Source organism: Triticum aestivum, chromosome 4D (genome assembly GCF_018294505.1).
Source record: "Triticum aestivum cultivar Chinese Spring chromosome 4D, IWGSC CS RefSeq v2.1, whole genome shotgun sequence".
NCBI classification, from domain to species: domain Eukaryota; kingdom Viridiplantae; phylum Streptophyta; class Magnoliopsida; order Poales; family Poaceae; genus Triticum; species Triticum aestivum.
Genome location: NC_057805.1, coordinates 448707581 through 448724966, shown reverse-complemented (window position 1 = coordinate 448724966; position 17386 = coordinate 448707581). Strand labels below are relative to the sequence as shown.

Sequence of the window (17386 nt, the reverse complement as noted above, 5' to 3'; positions counted from 1 at the left end):
ATCCTTGCAGGCTCCATGCGCGGGCGCGGCCGAGTTGCCCGCCGCTTGCAGCGGCCGTGGCAGGAACCGGAGCGGGCCTGGCATTGGCACCAGCAGCGGCAGGTAGGAGGCGGGCGACAACCCTCTTTTCGATTTCGAACCCGGCCCTACAGCAAGGGGATCTTTCTTTTTTCCTCTATTGTTTCGGGGAGGGAGCTGCGATTTCTAATAATAGGATACAGGTCTTTTTCTTGTCCAATATATATAGTAGTAGTATACGAAATGCGAATTACGGAACGGAAAGGTGGGTTTTTTGTTAACTAAATAAATATTAATATGTGTCATTAGTGAATCGTTTTGCGACGGCCCTTCCATTTTCTTTTCTATGAGTGTTTGATAGTATTTGATGGATGATGGATTCGCTTAGGCGGCGGCAATGGCTGCGCTCGCTTGCGGTATTGAGGCGGAATACCCCCCACAACCTCCCCTCCCAGCCCCGGGTCTCTCGCGCGAGCGGCCCCGGAGGACTCCAAACCCTAGGCATAGAGGCGGCATGATCTACCCTCTCCGGCCGCGGCGCCGGCGGTGGGTGCTGGAGGCACTCCCTGAGTCCCTGACGGGCTCCCTTCGCGCGGAGGCGGGCCGTCCCCTGGGAGGTGCTGCTGGCGGGTGACCGGCGGCGCGAGGCTGCGTCGTGAGCCGTGGCTCGTGGAGGAGAGGCGGGCTCTGGAGGGGAGGCTGCCGGCGGCGGAGCTGGGTGGCGCGTCGGCGCGACCTGGAGGCGGCGGCGCGAGATCTCGGCTGTACAGGCTGCAGCGCTGTGAGGCTCTGCCAGGAAGGTGCTCCTGGCAAGCAGCGGTCGGTCGGCTTCCTCTGCGTTGGGGCGTGCGGTGGTGTCTTCCCGGTGGCGCTGGCGTCGGAGTGGAGGGCGGAGGGACGGGTCGACCTGCTCAAGTTCGGGCGGAGCCTGTGGGGTTGGGGCCGGGCGTGGATGTCCCCTGGAGCGGGTGACGACCACTGTGGCGTGCATGGTCCTTGCCCAGGTGACTGGTGGCTGTTGGCCGGGGTTGTTGGTGGAGGTTCAGGACACGCTCCTCGCCGCTGATGCTAGACGTCTCCAGGCTCCTCGCCACTGATGCTAGGTTGTTGCTGGCCGGGGTTGTTGGTTGTGGTCTCCAGGCGAAATTCTTGATTCACAGGATCGACACGATGGCGGCGTCCTCAACGCCATCCCTCTGTTGGGAGCATTGTAGCTGGAGACACGGTTTGGAGGTCCTTCGTCGCGCTCCTCCGGTTTTCAGCACTGTCCTTCATCAATCTTCCGCGGCGCAATGTACAGCCGTCGCTAGTGATCCCAAGACGGTGCCTTTCTCGGGTATGACGGAGTCCTGGTGCTAGACGTCTTCCTTCCCAACCAGGTGCTCCTCTATCTCTGTGTTGTGTGATGCATGTGTGGTAGTGGGAGTGGGATAGGGAGAGGTAAAGAGAGCAGATTCCAAATGGAATAGAAGGGGACTTTCAATCCAAGCTTAATTTTCATTGGGCATTCAGATTCTTAATTTGCTCTTCTTAGATTTTTGGCTAGGTGTATAAACATACATGCACATATATAATTGGATTGTTGGCTGAACATCTCTGAAATTACTAATATGTGGATTTCCTGAACATGATATTTGCAGATCTGAGAAAGAAGAGATAGGACCAAGAAAATTAGGTGCTCATATCCATGTCCCGTGCGGAGAAGAAGAGCCCGAATGGAGAACTTTGGTGTGCCGAGTAATGTCCAGGTACAGAATTATCATCATGGCAAATAGAATTAACTGAATATTGTTTGGAGGATAACATTGAACATTCCTTCTATAGTGCTGAATTATATATATTAATGTGTGAAGTAGGATGCCCAAGGTTACACCAAATTCGACCAAACTCATTGGTAGATTAGTTTTTTTTGTCTCATTTTGGCAGTTTGTCCAAATTTGGCAAAGCAGCTTGTCAACACAGTGCATATATTCGTATAGAAAAGGTTAGTTTTTGGTATGAAATCCTGGAAGCATTTCATTTTCTCAGCAATTGTTTTCTTCAGATCTTTCAACAACAAGGTGATTGTTCATGGCCTTAATTAATCTAAACCTACATCCCTTTTTAAATCTAAGACGTGTTTGCATAGTTTTGTGAGATTTTTTTGCATGCTTTGTTGATTGTTTTTTTGCTCTAAATCTTTTATTGTCTGTAGGTCACCATATGCTGTAGATAGATATAGCTGTGAAGATAATGAGAACTTAATAGTTTTGTGTGGTGAAGCAACCATTTTAAGGACAGATGATAAGAAAAATCGGACAAGGATTAGCGGTCCAGTGTTTGGTTACTATGCAATTACCTTCAGCTTGAGTAAATGCACATTGTTCGGTTCAAACCATGTTCTGTGGGCATCTTCCTTATATGTTGAGAATTCATTCGATTCAAGGAAAAAAAGTGTATCCTGAAATTGTAGATTCTACACTACATACATAGGAGATTTATACCATGTTCACCTAACCTATTAATCCTTGTAAGATGGGGATTACAAATTCTTCAAGATATTGCTGGCTGCCAGGCAGAGGAAGGCCCCGTTGTTGTTAGACTAACTGAAAACGTGCTCCTAAAATTATACTAGATTGGTATGTACTTGGTAGGAACCGGATCCCTACCAGGGCGTGGTCTCAGGTTGTAGGGGTGGAAGGAGGGATGGCATGGAGGAAGGCGTGGTCCTCGGCGCTGGGGCGCCGTCGTTGCATGCGCGCGCGCGAGAGAGAGAGAGCAGGGGCGGCGGCTAGGGTTAGGTCTCCCGGCTCCCTAAGGAAGCCGAGCAAATATGATTGCTTCTTGCTTAATCCCAAAACGGGTCCTTACACGAGTTTATGTAATCCTCCTAATAAGATAATTGGGCTAAGCCCCTAATAACGATAAGATAAACTGGGCCACAACTAACTGGGCTAAGCCCCTAATATGCCGGTCATAAAATCTCTCCCCGCCTGCACAAACAGCTCGTCCTCGAGTTGGAAGGCGGGGAAGATCAATGGTCGCCAAACACCTCTGCGTCAACTGGGGCGGGCTGGTCGCCGAGCCCGGCGGCGGCGGGGTCCTCCTCAATGTAGTCTGCAGCCTCCAGGTAGAAGAGTCGTGGGTAGACATGGCCCGGTACGTAGGGCTCGTCGCAGTTGAAGCACAACCCTTGGTGGCGACGCTCGAGTTGCTCGGCCGGGGTGAGCCGGCGGAACGGGCGTGCCGCAGCTGCGGCGAGGGGCGCCGCGAAAGCTTGGGCAGGCCAACCCTGCGCGGGAACTTCCGGCCAGGGTGGCGGCCCAGCGGCCCGGGGCGGTGGCGCCTGCTGGATGGCCATCGCGCGACGCTCGAACGCGCGGGCGTAGTACATGGCCGTCTGGAGGTCCTGTCGCCCGTGCATCTCCACGTCCACGCGGATGTGGTCCGGTATGCCGCCGACGAAGAGCTCAGCCCGTTGACGAGCCGAAACGCCGGGGGCGTGGCACGCCAGTGCCCGAAAGCGGCCGGCGAAGTCTTGCACCGAGGTGAGGAACGGAAGACGCCCAAGCTCCGCCAGACGGCTCCCGCGTATAGGCGGACCGAAGCGCAAGAGGCACAAATCGCGGAAGCGCTCCCATGGTGGCATGCCACCCTCGTCCTGTTCGAGGACGTAGTACCACGTCTGCGCGGCTCCCCGGAGATGATACGAGGCGATCCAGGTGCGGTCGGACGCGAGCGTGCGCTGTCCCCTGAAAAATTGGTCGCATTGGTTGAGCCAATTCAGGAGGTCGACGGTGCCGTCGTAGGTCGCAAACTCCAGCTTGGAGAATCTCGGCGGCGTCTGGACGTGGACGACGGGCGGGTGCTCCTCGTCAACATGGAGCAGCGAGGATGATGGGGCCGAGTAGGCGGGCATCAGGGTGCTGCCCTGGAACAGGGGCCCATCGACGCTGGCGAATGGCTCGGCGGAGCCCGAGGACCCGCCAAGCTGCATGGCCGGGTGCGTCGCCGGCGGGGGCAGCACGTGCGGCCCGACCGAGGCCGTCGTGTAGACCGGCTCAAGGGACCCAGCGAGCCAGGCCGGTAACGGAGACGGCGACGGGGGAAGCCGGACCTGGTGGATGGGCACCCCGGGCCCGTCGTCGGGATGCCCAGGGCTGCGGTCGCCGGTGGCGGCGGCTGCAGTTGTTGCCCCTGCTGCATGGTGGAGGCGCCGGGGTTCGTCGCTGGTGGCGGTTGCCACGGCAGCTGTTGTATGGCGGCGGCGACGGGGGTCGCCGAGGATGGCGGCTGCTGCGGCGGCGGGGCGGTGGCGAAGGGCACAGGCGGCTGCGGCCCGTAGGATCTCGCGAGGAACGTGTAGATGCCCGTGACCGCCTGGGCGAGATCCCGGATGGCGGCCGTCATCTCCGGGGTGAAGACGACGGGGACGGGCGCGGCGGAGGTGACCGGCACTGGCAAAGAGCGGGGCGCTGGCCGTGGTGGCCATCGGGGCGGTCGTCGCGGTCGGCAGCGGGAGGGTCTGGGTGGGCGGCGGCGAGGGCTATCTAATACCAAATTGGTAGGAACAGGATCCCTACCAGGGCGTGGTCTCAGGTTGTAGGGGTGGAAGGAGGGATGGCGTGGAGGAAGGCGTGGTCGCCGGCGCTGGGGTGCCGTCGTTGCGTGCGCGCGCGCGCGCGAGAGAGAGAGAGAGAGAGCAGGGGCGGCGGCTAGGGTTAGGTCTCCCGGCTCCCTAAGGAAGCCGAGCAAATATGATTGCTTCTTGCTTAATCCCAAAACAGGTCCTTACACGAGTTTATATGATCCTCCTAATAAGATAATTGGGCTAAGCCCCTAATAACGATAAGATAAACTGGGCCACAACTAACTGGGCTAAGTCCCTAATATGCCGGTTATAACAGTACTCTATATCTCTGACCGTGGAGATTAATGACCATTGTTGATTCTTCATACTTGGGTAGGAAATAAAATCTGGTCATTCACTAATTCATGGCAATGAAGTTCTTCTAGCTCTGCAAAATTTGTTTCTAATTGAGTAGTCAGGAGTTCATTTTTTATTTATTTATAGAATCTTTAGGAGTTTAGTTAGTGATTTATCCTTTCCAAAAAACTATCTTATTTAGTACAATAGAATACTTGAGCTGAAAAGGTTGAACCTCAGTATCTTTTCAGAAAGCAAAAAAAGCAATGAAACTGGACATGGCGATTTGGTGCCCGAGCCCAGATGCACCCAAAATCGTGGGCATCCATTCCTGGCTCGGGATCTGCACAATCCGTTCTGACGCATCTGACGCAGAGTTTGGAAAAAGGGGCGTACGTTGGAATACGGTACGTAAGTAGTTCTTTAATTGGGCCCTGAACGTATGGGTGGGACGGCGTCCGCGCACGGGTACTCTGGTCCGTGGAACAGATCGTTAGAAGGCCAAATGAGCCAGGGATCAGATAAGGTGTACAGGACGGTAGTGCACAACCGAGCCGTTTGTTGAACGTGGGACTGGTAGTCCTTGCGGCGGCGCTGGTTCTGCACCGGTGGCCAGGGGGATAATGGAGGATTCTGGGCTTGCCGTTGACAGGTTAGTTCCCGCAGATCTGCAAATGGTTTTCGAGGATTTGTTCTGCTTGCTGCCTTGCCTGTAGAAGAAACCTAACAAACGGACCTTGGAGCGGCCATTGCTATCTTCTTGCAGGTTCCCATTACGAGAGGAGTTTGCCGACAATCTTGATTATCCCAGATCCGGTTCCTCTGGTCTTTCTGCCCAACAACGGAGCCGCCTTTCCGCCCTTGCAGACTCGAATGCTGGGTCTAGATGCGCTCAGCAGCTCGGCGGCGATGGGACTGGTAGGGCAGGAGTTGGGGTCCACCGTCGTTCGGATGCATCTCCGACGAGGTCGGCGCACTCACAGAGTCAATCTAGAGGCACCTGGGTGGACAAAAAGGTCTGAACACAAACTCACCTGTGGATGGTCTGTATTTTGTTTGACTGTGACTGCAAGTTCGTCTCCAGTGCACATGTTTTGTCAGTAAATTGGCTTAGTTTCAAATAATCGCTTGCAAAAAAGATCAAATTCAAATAGTGAGCTGTGTGTTTGCAGCCCATCTGTAGTGGTGCCCAGTTTAACAGTCATAACCGCATTCACTATACTGTTAGTATTGATGCAGTAGAACTAATAGGCTGAATATTACTCTTGTACTAGAACTCGTAGTCTGAATCTTGTCAAAAAAGAACTCGTAGTCTGAATAATGAATGCTTGGAAAAGTGCAGGTTACGGCTGAGCAGTGCGCCACCTGACAGGACATCACGTCCCTCTCGGATGAGCGCTTTGGAGCAATCGATTCGCAAATACACAGAGGAACCTACAATGAGGACTGTACTTCCGCTAGCAAGAGGTCTACTCTGGCAGCATGCAATGTGATGAACTATTTTCAATAAACGCTTAGGTCAATCGCGCAAATATATGCCGATTTTCTAGCAAATACAACTGCAACTCTATTTGGCCAATCTCAGAGCAAGCTACCAAGACGGAAGTACATTTTTTAGCATGGTTTTGCAACTGACCCATTGGGACGGGGGGTTGTGCCGCATCCACCACAAGCTGCCACCACCGACCTTATTGTGATATTGTCACACATTTCTGCAAAACTTCAGACAAGGAACTTCATAGGTAATGATTTCTTTCTTTTGTACATGGTTTTTGCTTTTGCTGACTGCATTTTGCTGATACTTAGGCACTCTAAGTCTTTGATGTCCAGTTTTTGTAGCAATTCCAACATTTTATCTTTTCTTTCTAGGTACTATTATCTTATTCATGCCACTCCAAGAATTATTCGCATTTCTGGGGTTGCCATGCGTCAGCAGCTAATTGGGACTCAGAATCTTGATCATGAGCTGGCCTCAATCATTTTCAGAAGATATTCTCAGTCTGACCAGGAAGCTAATAGTGAGTGCCCATGCCTAAATTGGAGGCACAACATGGAACCTGATTTTGCGGTAAATCCATCCTTATCACAATGTCTAACCAATCTTTTTCTGGTTGCTCAACCATGTAATAAGTATGTTCAATTATACATAACTGATTTCTAATCTTTCAGACATTTTCTTCCTATGTTTTTTCTTTTGCAATGCTAGACATTTGTGCTGGCCAACCATGAATATCTGAACAATATTTCGATTCAGAACCAACTCGGCGGCAAGGACTTCCCTTATGATATAATCTCCTCCCAGATGGTACTCCTGCCGATTTTCCCTCGCAGTTTTCTGAAAATAATAACTAGATGTATTTGATTGACGTTCCTGTCTTAAAAAATTCTTCAGAAACCCTAACAACTTATGTCTTTTGTACACAGTTTTTCATACCAGTACCTCTAGAGGATGGATGGGTCGTACTGATGTGGGACATGATGTCAAGGAAGCCGCACATCCTGGACCTGATGATCAGAGGCGATGGTCCAACTGAACCAACAAAGGATAAGCTCGAATTGATAGCTTGGAAGCTACATCATGCACTATTCCATTGTCTGAACGAGTACTATGCTGGCTGGCTGGCCTACGCAAGACGGAGAGTGGGAGGCCCACTACGCACTTGTTGCAATGAAACATTTGTCAGGTTTGTAATAGCCACACAGTACTCGTCAGCCATCTCAAAACATTTGTTTTACCAAACATTCTACTGATTTTGCATCATCTCAAACTTACTTCAGGGACGAAACAGGGGGATGTGTACTCCACATTGGACGAACGACACCAAGCTGAAGATTCCTCTCACCAAGGTGAATTTTTGTTTCGCACTGTCTACTTTTGCTGTCTTTCTTCATTAGAACAGAGATAATAAGATTTGACTACAACAAACACAAATGTATCTGTCATACGCAGCACAATCACTACAACACAGATATTAACCGGAGGCGTTTTTATAAAGGCATCTATTGAAACGCCTCAAAATCATGTTTAGGAAGGCATTATTCTAAAACGCCTTTGTTGGATGTACCTTTGAAGGCACTTATACAAAACGCCTTGGAATGGAGGCAGCATTGAAGGTGTTTCTTCAGAACGCCTCGGATTGGGGGTAGCTTTGGAGGCACTTTTCAGAAAAGCCTCAGATTGATGAGGATTTGAGGCGTTTCTTCAAGAGGCGTGGGCGGTCCTGGGTCCTGAACTTTCTTGTTGTTGCGCTTACTGTTGAGTGCAGACGATTTTAAAAATGCCTCAAACTGGAGTGACCATGGCGTTCTTGAAAAGTGCCGACGTACGTCTATGCCGTCGTGATAGTCCTTGGCGCTTTTTACAAATGCCTTGATAGACTTTTGGAGGCAATTTTTAGAGCTTTCAAAGGCATTTTTAATGCCTCCTAATTGCTACCGTGTTGTAGGAGGCATTTTTAGAGCTTTCAAAGGCATGTTTAATGCCTCCTAATTGCTAACCGTGTTGTAGTGAATGTTGGCAAAACTAAAAGACAAGCACTTCATGACTGCCTCAAACTACAAGGAAATGCCTCTAAATTGGCTCATGAAGCTCTCTGGTCGGTTCTAGCTCCAACAGATTCTTGGTTCGGCTCAATCCAGTCTGGTTAGGACCAGCAAACCCCTCCATTTGGAGCGTACTAGCGCAACACCTCCTTCTCGTTCAACTCAAATTGCTATGCTTCATATTGTATTTTCAGATTATATTCTGTACTGTTTGCTATTTCAATCGTGATTTTAGCAACTTTTCCGCGGCCCTCTGCGTGCAACCTATGCAACTCTTTATCCTAATTTTCAGGTCTGTGTGTCTCTACGACAAACATAATTTTTACATCTACGTCCCTACCTAGTTTCAGTTCCAAGAGACACGTGCTTTGCCTGAAGGCATTCTTTGATGGGAAAACACACACGAAGCACACACACCCAAATACTCCCTCTGTCCGAAAAAACTTGTCCCTCAAATGGTTGTATCTAGCACTAATCATTCAAGGGACAAGCTTCGAACAAGTTTTTTGGACGGAGGGAGTATGAATTTTATCAATTTTCTTTCCCATAAAAGCTGACTTCACCCAAGTGATTTTTTCTTGAGAACTAGAGTAGGATCTACTCTACAGGGGGTACATATTCAGACACCATCAAATTTTGTTCACCCAGAACTCATGCAAGTTTCTGGAACTCACCGAGTTATTTTTCCCCGTCTCATATGATATCCGGCAGCAACTTCATGTAAAGCATTAGTTCAAATAACCTCAACTAACTGAAACGCATTCAAATTCACAGATATCGCCATCTGTTCGCATAACATTTAACAAGTACGTAGTTCAAATTACTCCTTTTTTTGCGAAAAGTAGTTCAAATTACTCTAATCAGGTCTCCATCAGGAAATACTTCCTCTGTCTGTTTTTATAAGACGTTTTTCTTGCGAGATAGAGTGGGTTTTATTCCTTAGTAATAGTGTTACAGTCAGCTAATACAAGATTTGAGACACTATCTGACACATGGCGCAAACCAACAAGGGGTGCTATCACCAAATCTACCAATATAAGCTAGACAATGAGCAATCCTATTTTGATTACGCTCAATCTTTAAAGGAACAAACCCACGCAAATTCAGGAGCTTCTTGATTTCCACTATAATATGTCCATAGGCGGAGCGGTCGAGTGAATCATCTGTGAATGCAGCAATAGCAATGGAGCTGTTGGACTGTACCAATATAGGAAGCTCCGACCATTGTATGCTAAGTGACATGCCTTCATGTATAGCACTAACTTCTGCCTCGAGGGCGTCTTGACAGTGGAACAAAATCCGTACGCTGAAAAAAATCACTTTTGCGAGTCCCTCAACACCATGCCCGTACCTACTTCGCCGGTTTCTTTAATATAGGAACCATCCACTGATAGAGCAGCCCAACCAGGTGGTGGCTTGGGCTAGGGAGTCTTTTGCTTGGCCGCTCGAACAGGGGCAGGCTCACTCACGTACAGTGGTGACTTGCCTTTGATCAACTCCTCGACACTGTGCTTCTGTGCCTGATCATATAGGACAACTAAACATGCAACATGTTTTGCTCAATCATGGTACGGTGTCCTATTCGGATAGTATAGGAATTAGTCACCGATTAGGACTTGTACGGAAATTCAATTTGGCTACCGGGAGCACATGCTCCCGGGCCCAAAAAAAAGTTTTCAAGTCAAAAAAAATATAGACAAAAAATTTATGTGATCTTAATCACATCAAAATGCTATCTGTAAATTTTGAGGCAAAAAGGTTAAGCATTTTGGCCTGTAAAAAAATAAATTGAAGACTAAATATCACCCCAAAATGTCACCCTAATTTTGTTTTTTCACTAGTGAAACACTGTTGCTCCATTTCACATGAAATTTGTCAAGACTAACTCGAACATCTACAAAAAAAAAATCAGATTTTTTGATTTTTTACATTTTTTTTGAATTTATTGTTCATCCAGGAGCATATGCTCTCGGGAGCCAAAACGCCAGAGGTTAAGTCCACATATTCACTGTAATTATGTACCCCATTGAGAAATAAAAAGTTGAATCAGACCGACTGCCTTTGTGTGCGTACGTGAGTTGCTACGGCCAGAATCGATCAAGTCGATTGGCTAGCCAGGTCAGCTACGTACATGACATCATGGACACGTTTGGTAGCCTGCATTAGGCCCAGCCAGGCCCGCGCGAGATGAAAATGGACTGTTTGGATGCCTATGTTTACTGTTTGGCCCCCACAGTACGAACCTCAAAGCACCCCTCAGCCTGGCCTGCTAGGAACGGCCAAATCGGTTTCCAGCGAGCCAGGCTCGAGCGATGCAGGGGAGGGGAACGCCGCACAGGGGACGAAGATGGCGGGAGTGATGGCGCATCTTCGAAAAAGCGGCGGGACGAATTCGAGTCACCACTCGCCGATTCGGTCGGCCTATATATCGAGGGTCACCGCCGCGGCAAAACTCCCGCCACCATTTCCCCCCTCTCGAGCTTTCCCTTCAGCGCAGATCCACTTCGACGACGAGGTAAGCGGCGCATCTACTCCGGCGACCAGTTGACTGCACCGGCGGGTCGACTCCTCCTCCTCTCCGACGTGCCAGGCACCTCCTCGGCGGCCATTCCGATGGCCTCTGTAAGTTCAATCACCACCTCATCTCTTCTAGTTCTAGCTAGATCTGTCCATGTGCTAAGGTTAGGTCGTCCGATCTGTTTGACTGTGATGGTGTAGTAGCTAGTTGTGATGGATTTGGAGCATGCTAGGGGTTGTTTCCATGTGGGCAAGTGTTGGTAGTTAGTGGTCATGGATGAATCGGTGGTATGCTAGTGTGCAAGTGTTGAACAAGATCATCCATATGTCCATGATTAGTGCTCTGTTCTCCATGATTAGTGCTCTGTTATGCTCTAGTATGCTTGTGCATGTGTTACTGCTAGTTTGATCTGTCCATGATGTAATGCTAGTTCGATCTGTCCAAGATGTAATGCTAGTTCGATCTGTCCAAGAAGTACTGCTAGTTCGATCTGTCCATGTGTAGTGTCTTGTGGTATTGATGACACTTACGTTTGTAGGACATGACCACGCAAGAGTTTAGTCAGGCCATCGTGTTGTCCGAGAGCCAGTTCCCGCCGTCCTACGTCGAGGACCCCCAGCCTCCTCTGGAACAGATGCCTCTTGATTCAGAGGTTTTTGAGGTGCCGCCTACGGTTCCTCCATTTGTGCTGGCTCAGTCCAATGCTGTTGCTCATGCTGTTGCTCTAAAGATAGCAACAAAGGAGAAGAAGGATGGCAGTGGGAACATCATGAAATGGCAGTTGTTCCTCTCCATTTTTGTGCTTAACAAGATGTGTGAGATCATAACTAGTGGGGTGAGGACTGACAAGGGCTTCAAGGAGGTGCACTTGAGCCTTGTTGCAAAGCAGGTGTTCGACTTTTGTGGACAGAAGGTCACCTCGACCCAGGTGTACAACCACCTGAGGAAGTGGAGAGCTCGATGGATCCAAGTGTCCAAGCTCAGAGACCTTAGCAGTGCTTCATGGGATGAGGACACTGTTGGAAATATGCCCTAGAGGCAATAATAAATGGTTATTATTATATTTCTTTGTTCATGATAATTGTCTATTATTCATGCTATAATTGTATTGTCCGGAAATCGTAATACATGTGTGAATACATAGACCACAACGTGTCCCTAGTAAGCCTCTAGTTGACTAGCTCGTTGATCAACAGATAGTCATGGTTTCCTGACTATGGACATTGGATGTCATTGATAACGGGATCACATCATTAGGAGAATGATGTGATGGACAAGACCCAATCCTAAGCATAGCATAAAAGATCGTGTAGTTTCGTTTGCTAGAGCTTTTCCAATGTCAAGTATCTTTTCCTTAGACCATGAGATCGTGCAACTCCCGGATACCGTAGGAGTGCTTTGGGTGTGCCAAACGTCATAACGTAACTGGGTGACTATAAAGATGCACTACGGGTATCTCCGAAAGTGTCTGTTGGGTTGGCACGGATCGAGACTGGGATTTGTCACTCCGTGTGACGGAGAGGTATCTCTGGGCCCACTCGGTAATGCATCATCATAATGAGCTCAATGTGACTAAGGCGTTAGTCATGGGATCATGCATTGCGGTACGAGTAAAGAGACTTGCCGGTAACGAGATTGAACAAGGTATTGGGATACCGACGATCGAATCTCGGGCAAGTAACATACCGTTTGACAAAGGGAATTGCATACGGGATTGATTGAATCCTCGACACCGTGGTTCATCCGATGAGATCATCGTGGAACATGTGGGAGCCAACATGGGTATCCAGATCCCGCTGTTGGTTATTGACCGGAGAGGCGTCTCGGTCATGTCTGCATGTCTCCCGAACCCGTAGGGTCTACACACTTAAGGTTCGGTGACGCTAGGGTTGTAGAGATATATGTATGCAGAAACCCGAAAGTTGTTCGGAGTCCCGGATGAGATCCCGGACGTCACCAGAGGTTCCGGAATGGTCCGGAGGTGAAGAATTATATATGGGAAGTCAAGTTTCGGCCACCGGGAAAGTTTCGGGGGTTACCGGTATTGTACCGGGACCACCGGAAGGGTCCCGGGGGTCCACCGGGTGGGGCCACCTATCCCGGAGGGCCCCGTGGGCTGAAAGTGGAAGGGAACCAGCCCTTAGTGGGCTGGGGCGCCCCCCTTGGGCCTCCCCCCATGCGCCTAGGGTTGGGAACCCTAGGGGGGAGTTCCCCCTTGCCTTGGGGGGCAAGGCAACCCCTTCCCCCCTTGTGGCCGCCGCCCCCCCTTGAGATCCCATCTCTTGGGGCCGGCGCCCCCCAGGGGGCCTATATAAAGGGGGGGGGAGGGAGGGCAGCTACCTACAGCCTTGGGCGCCTCCCTCCTCCCCTGCAACACCTCTCTCTCTCGCAGAAGCTTAGCGAAGCCCTGCCGAGACCCGCTACATCCACCACCACGCCGTCGTGCTGCTGGATCTCCATCAACCTCTCCTTCCCCCTTGCTGGATCAAGAAGGAGGAGACGTCGCTGCACCGTACGTGTGTTAAACGCGGAGGTGCCGTCCGTTCGGCACTCGGTCATCGGTGATTTGGATCACGGCGAGTACGACTCCGTCATCCACGTTCATTGGAATGCTTCCGCTCGCGATCTACAAAGGTATGTAGATGCACTCCCTTCCCCTCGTTGCTAGTATACTCCATAGATGCATCTTGGTGAACGTAGGAATTTTTTTTAAAATTATGCTACGATTCCCAACAGTGGTATCAGAGCCAGGTGTATGCGTAGTTACTATGCACGAGTAGAACACAAAGCAGTTGTGGGCGTTGAGTTTGCCAATTCTTCTTGCCGCTACTAGTCGTTTCTTGTTTCGGCGGCATTGTAGGATGAAGCGGCCCGGACCGACCTTACACGTACGCTTACGTGAGACTGGTTCCACCGACTGACATGCACTAGTTGCATAAGGTGGCTAGCGGGTGTCTGTCTCTCCTACTTTAGTCGGAACGGATTCGATGAAAAGGGTCCTTATGAAGGGTAAATAGAAATTGGCAAATCACGTTGTGGTCATACGTAGGTAAGAAAACGTTCTTGCTAGAAACCTACAAACCACGTAAAAAAAACTTGCAACAACAATTAGAGGACGTCTAACTTGTTTTTGCAGCAAGTGCTATGTGATGTGATATGGCCAGAAGATGTGATGAGTGATATATGTGATGTATGAGATTGATCATATTCTTGTAATAGGAATCACGACTTGCATGTCGATGAGTATGACAACCGGCAGGAGCCATAGGAGTTGTCTTTATTATTTTGCATGACCTGCGTGTCATTGAATAACTCCATGTAATTTACTTTACTTTGTTGCTAAATGCGTTAGCCATACAAGTAGAAGTAATCGTTGGCGTGACGACTTCATGAAGACACAATGATGGAGATCATGATGATGGAGATCATGGTGTCATGCCGGTGACGAAGATGATCATGGTGCCCCGAAGATGGAGATCAAAGGAGCATGATGATATTGGCCATATCATGTCACTATTTGATTGCATGTGATGTTTATCATGTTTTTGCATCTTATTTGCTTAGAACGACGGTAGTAAGTAAGATGATCCCTTATAATAATTTCAAGAAAGTGTTCACCCTAACTGTGCACCGTTGCGAAGGTTCGTTGTTTCGAAGCACCACGTGATGATCGGGTGTGATAGATTCTAACGTTCGAATACAACGGGTGTTGACGAGCCTAGCATGTACAGACATGGCCTCGGAACACACGCAATACACTTAGGTTGACTTGACGAGCCTAGCATGTACAGACATGGCCTCGGAACACGGAGGACCGAAAGGTCGAGCATGAGTCGTATAGAAGATACGATCAACATGGAGATGTTCACCGATCTTGACTAGTCCGTCTCACGTGATGATCGGACACAGCCTAGTTGAATTCGGATCATGTTTCACTTAGATGACTAGAGGGATGTCTATCTAAGTGGGAGTTCATTAAATAATTTGATTATATGAACTTAATTATCATGAACTTAGTCTAAAATCTTTACACTATGTATTGTAGATCAAATGGCCCACGTTGTCCTCAATTTCAACGCGTTCCTAGAGAAAACCAAGCTGAAAGATGATGGCAGCAACTATACGGACTGGGTCCGGAACCTGAGGATCATCCTCATAGCAGCCAAGAAAGATTATGTCTTAGAAGCACCGCTAGGTGAAGCACCAATCCCTGAGAACCAAGACGTTATGAACGCTTGGCAGCAGCGTGCTGATGATTACTCCCTCGTTCAGTGCGGCATGCTTTACAGCTTAGAATCGGGTCTCCAAAAGCGTTTTGAGAAACATGGAGCATATGAGATGTTCGAGGAGCTGAAACTAGTTTTTCAAGCTCATGCCCGGGTCGAGAGATATGATGTCTCCGACAAGTTCTTTAGCTGTAAAATGGAGGAGAACAGTTCTGTTAGTGAGCACATACTCAGAATGTCTGGGTTGCACAACCGCTTGTCTCAGCTGGGAGTTAATCTCCCGGATGACGCGGTCATTGACAGAATCCTCCAGTCGCTTCCACCAAGCTACAAGAGCTTTGTGATGAACTACAATATGCAGGGGATGGAAAAGACCATTCCCGAGGTATATTCAATGCTGAAATCAGCTGAGGTAGAGATCAGAAAAGAACATCAAGTGTTGATGGTGAATAAAACCAGTAAGTTCAAGAAGAGCAAGGGTAAGAAGAACTTCAAGAAGGACGGCAAGGGAGTTGCCGTGCCTGGTAAGCCAGTTACCGGGAAGAAGTCAAAGAATGGACCCAAGCCCGAGACTGAGTGCTTTTATTGCAAGGGAAGTGGTCACTGGAAGCGGAACTGCCCCAAATATTTAGCGGACAAGAAGAAGGCCGGCAACACCCAAGGTATATGTGATATACAAGTAATTGATGTGTACCTTACCAGTACTCGTAGTAGCTCCTGGGTATTTGATACCGGTGCGGTTGCTCATATTTGTAACTCAAAGCAGGAACTACGGAATAAACGGAGACTGGCAAAGGACGAGGTGACGATGCGCGTCGGGAATGGTTCCAAGGTCGATGTGATCGCCGTTGGCACGCTACCTCTGCATCTACCCACGGGATTAGTTTTAAACCTCAATAATTGTTATTTAGTGCCAGCTTTGAGCATGAACATTGTATCTGGATCTCGTTTAATTCGAGATGGCTACTCATTTGAATCTGAGAATAATGGTTGTTCTATTTATTTGAGAGATATGTTTTATGGTCATGCCCCGCTGGTCAATGGTTTATTTTTGATGAATCTCGAACGTGATGTTACACATGTTCATAGTGTGAATACCAAAAGATGTAAAGTTGATAACGATAGTCCCACATACTTGTGGCACTGCCGCCTTGGTCACATTGGTGTCAAGCGCATGAAGAAGCTCCATGCAGATGGACTTTTGGAGTCTCTTGGTTACGAATCATTTGACACGTGCGAACCATGCCTCATGGGTAAGATGACCAAGACTCCGTTCTCCGGAACAATGGAGCGAGCAACCAACTTATTGGAAATCATACATACCGATGTGTGCGGTCCAATGAGTGTTGAGGCTCGCGGAGGATATCGATATGTTCTCACTCTCACTGATGATTTAAGTAGATATGGGTATGTCTACCTACTGAAACACAAGTCTGAAACCTTTGAAAAGTTCAAGGAATTTCAGAGTGAAGTCGAGAATCAACGTGACAGGAAAATAAAATTCTTACGATCAGATCGTGGTGGAGAATATTTAAGTCACGAATTTGGTACACACTTAAGGAAATGTGGAATAGTTTCACAACTCACGCCGCCTGGAACACCTCAGAGAAATGGTGTGTCCGAACGTCGTAATCGCACTCTATTGGATATGGTGCGATCTATGATGTCTCTTACCGATTTACCGCTCTCATTTTGGGGTTATGCTTTAGAGACTGCCGCATTCACTTTAAATAGGGCACCGTCTAAATCCGTTGAGACGACACCGTATGAATTATGGTTTGGGAAGAAACCTAAGCTGTCGTTTCTAAAAGTTTGGGGATGCGATGCTTATGTCAAGAAACTTCAACCTGAAAAGCTCGAACCCAAATCGGAAAAATGCGTCTTCATAGGATACCCTAAGGAAACTATTGGGTATACCTTCTACTTCAGATCCGAAGGCAAGATCTTCGTTGCCAAGAACGGGTCCTTTCTAGAGAAGGAGTTTCTCTCGAAAGAATTGAGTGGGAGGAAAGTGGAACTTGATGAGGTGATAGTCACCCCTTCCGAACCGGAAAGTAGCGCAGCGCGGGAAAATGTTCCTGTGGTGCCTACACCGACTGGGGAGGAAGTTAATGATGATGATCATGAAACTTCAGATCAAGTTACTGAACTTCGCAGGTCCACAAGGACACGTTC

At 48.8% G+C, this 17386-nt stretch overlaps 2 protein-coding genes across 2 annotated transcripts; both read left to right on the top strand.

The window, feature by feature from the left end:
* The first annotated feature begins 580 nt into the window (after positions 1–580).
* LOC123098510 (uncharacterized) lies at positions 581–5158 on the top strand. The gene is made up of 3 exons (XM_044520541.1): positions 581–1397; positions 1659–1766; positions 1945–5158. Exon 3 carries the CDS (start codon positions 3035–3037, stop codon positions 3893–3895), a length of 861 nt encoding a protein of 286 aa, XP_044376476.1. The 5' UTR covers positions 581–1397; positions 1659–1766; positions 1945–3034; the 3' UTR covers positions 3896–5158.
* Positions 5159–6577: 1419 nt separating this feature from the next.
* Positions 6578–8688, top strand: LOC123098511 (uncharacterized). Its single transcript, XM_044520542.1, has 6 exons — positions 6578–6666; positions 6794–6992; positions 7131–7229; positions 7349–7608; positions 7703–7771; positions 7998–8688. Exons 2-5 carry the CDS (start codon positions 6849–6851, stop codon positions 7752–7754), a joined length of 555 nt encoding a protein of 184 aa, XP_044376477.1. The 5' UTR covers positions 6578–6666; positions 6794–6848; the 3' UTR covers positions 7755–7771; positions 7998–8688.
* The last annotated feature ends 8698 nt before the right edge of the window (positions 8689–17386 follow it).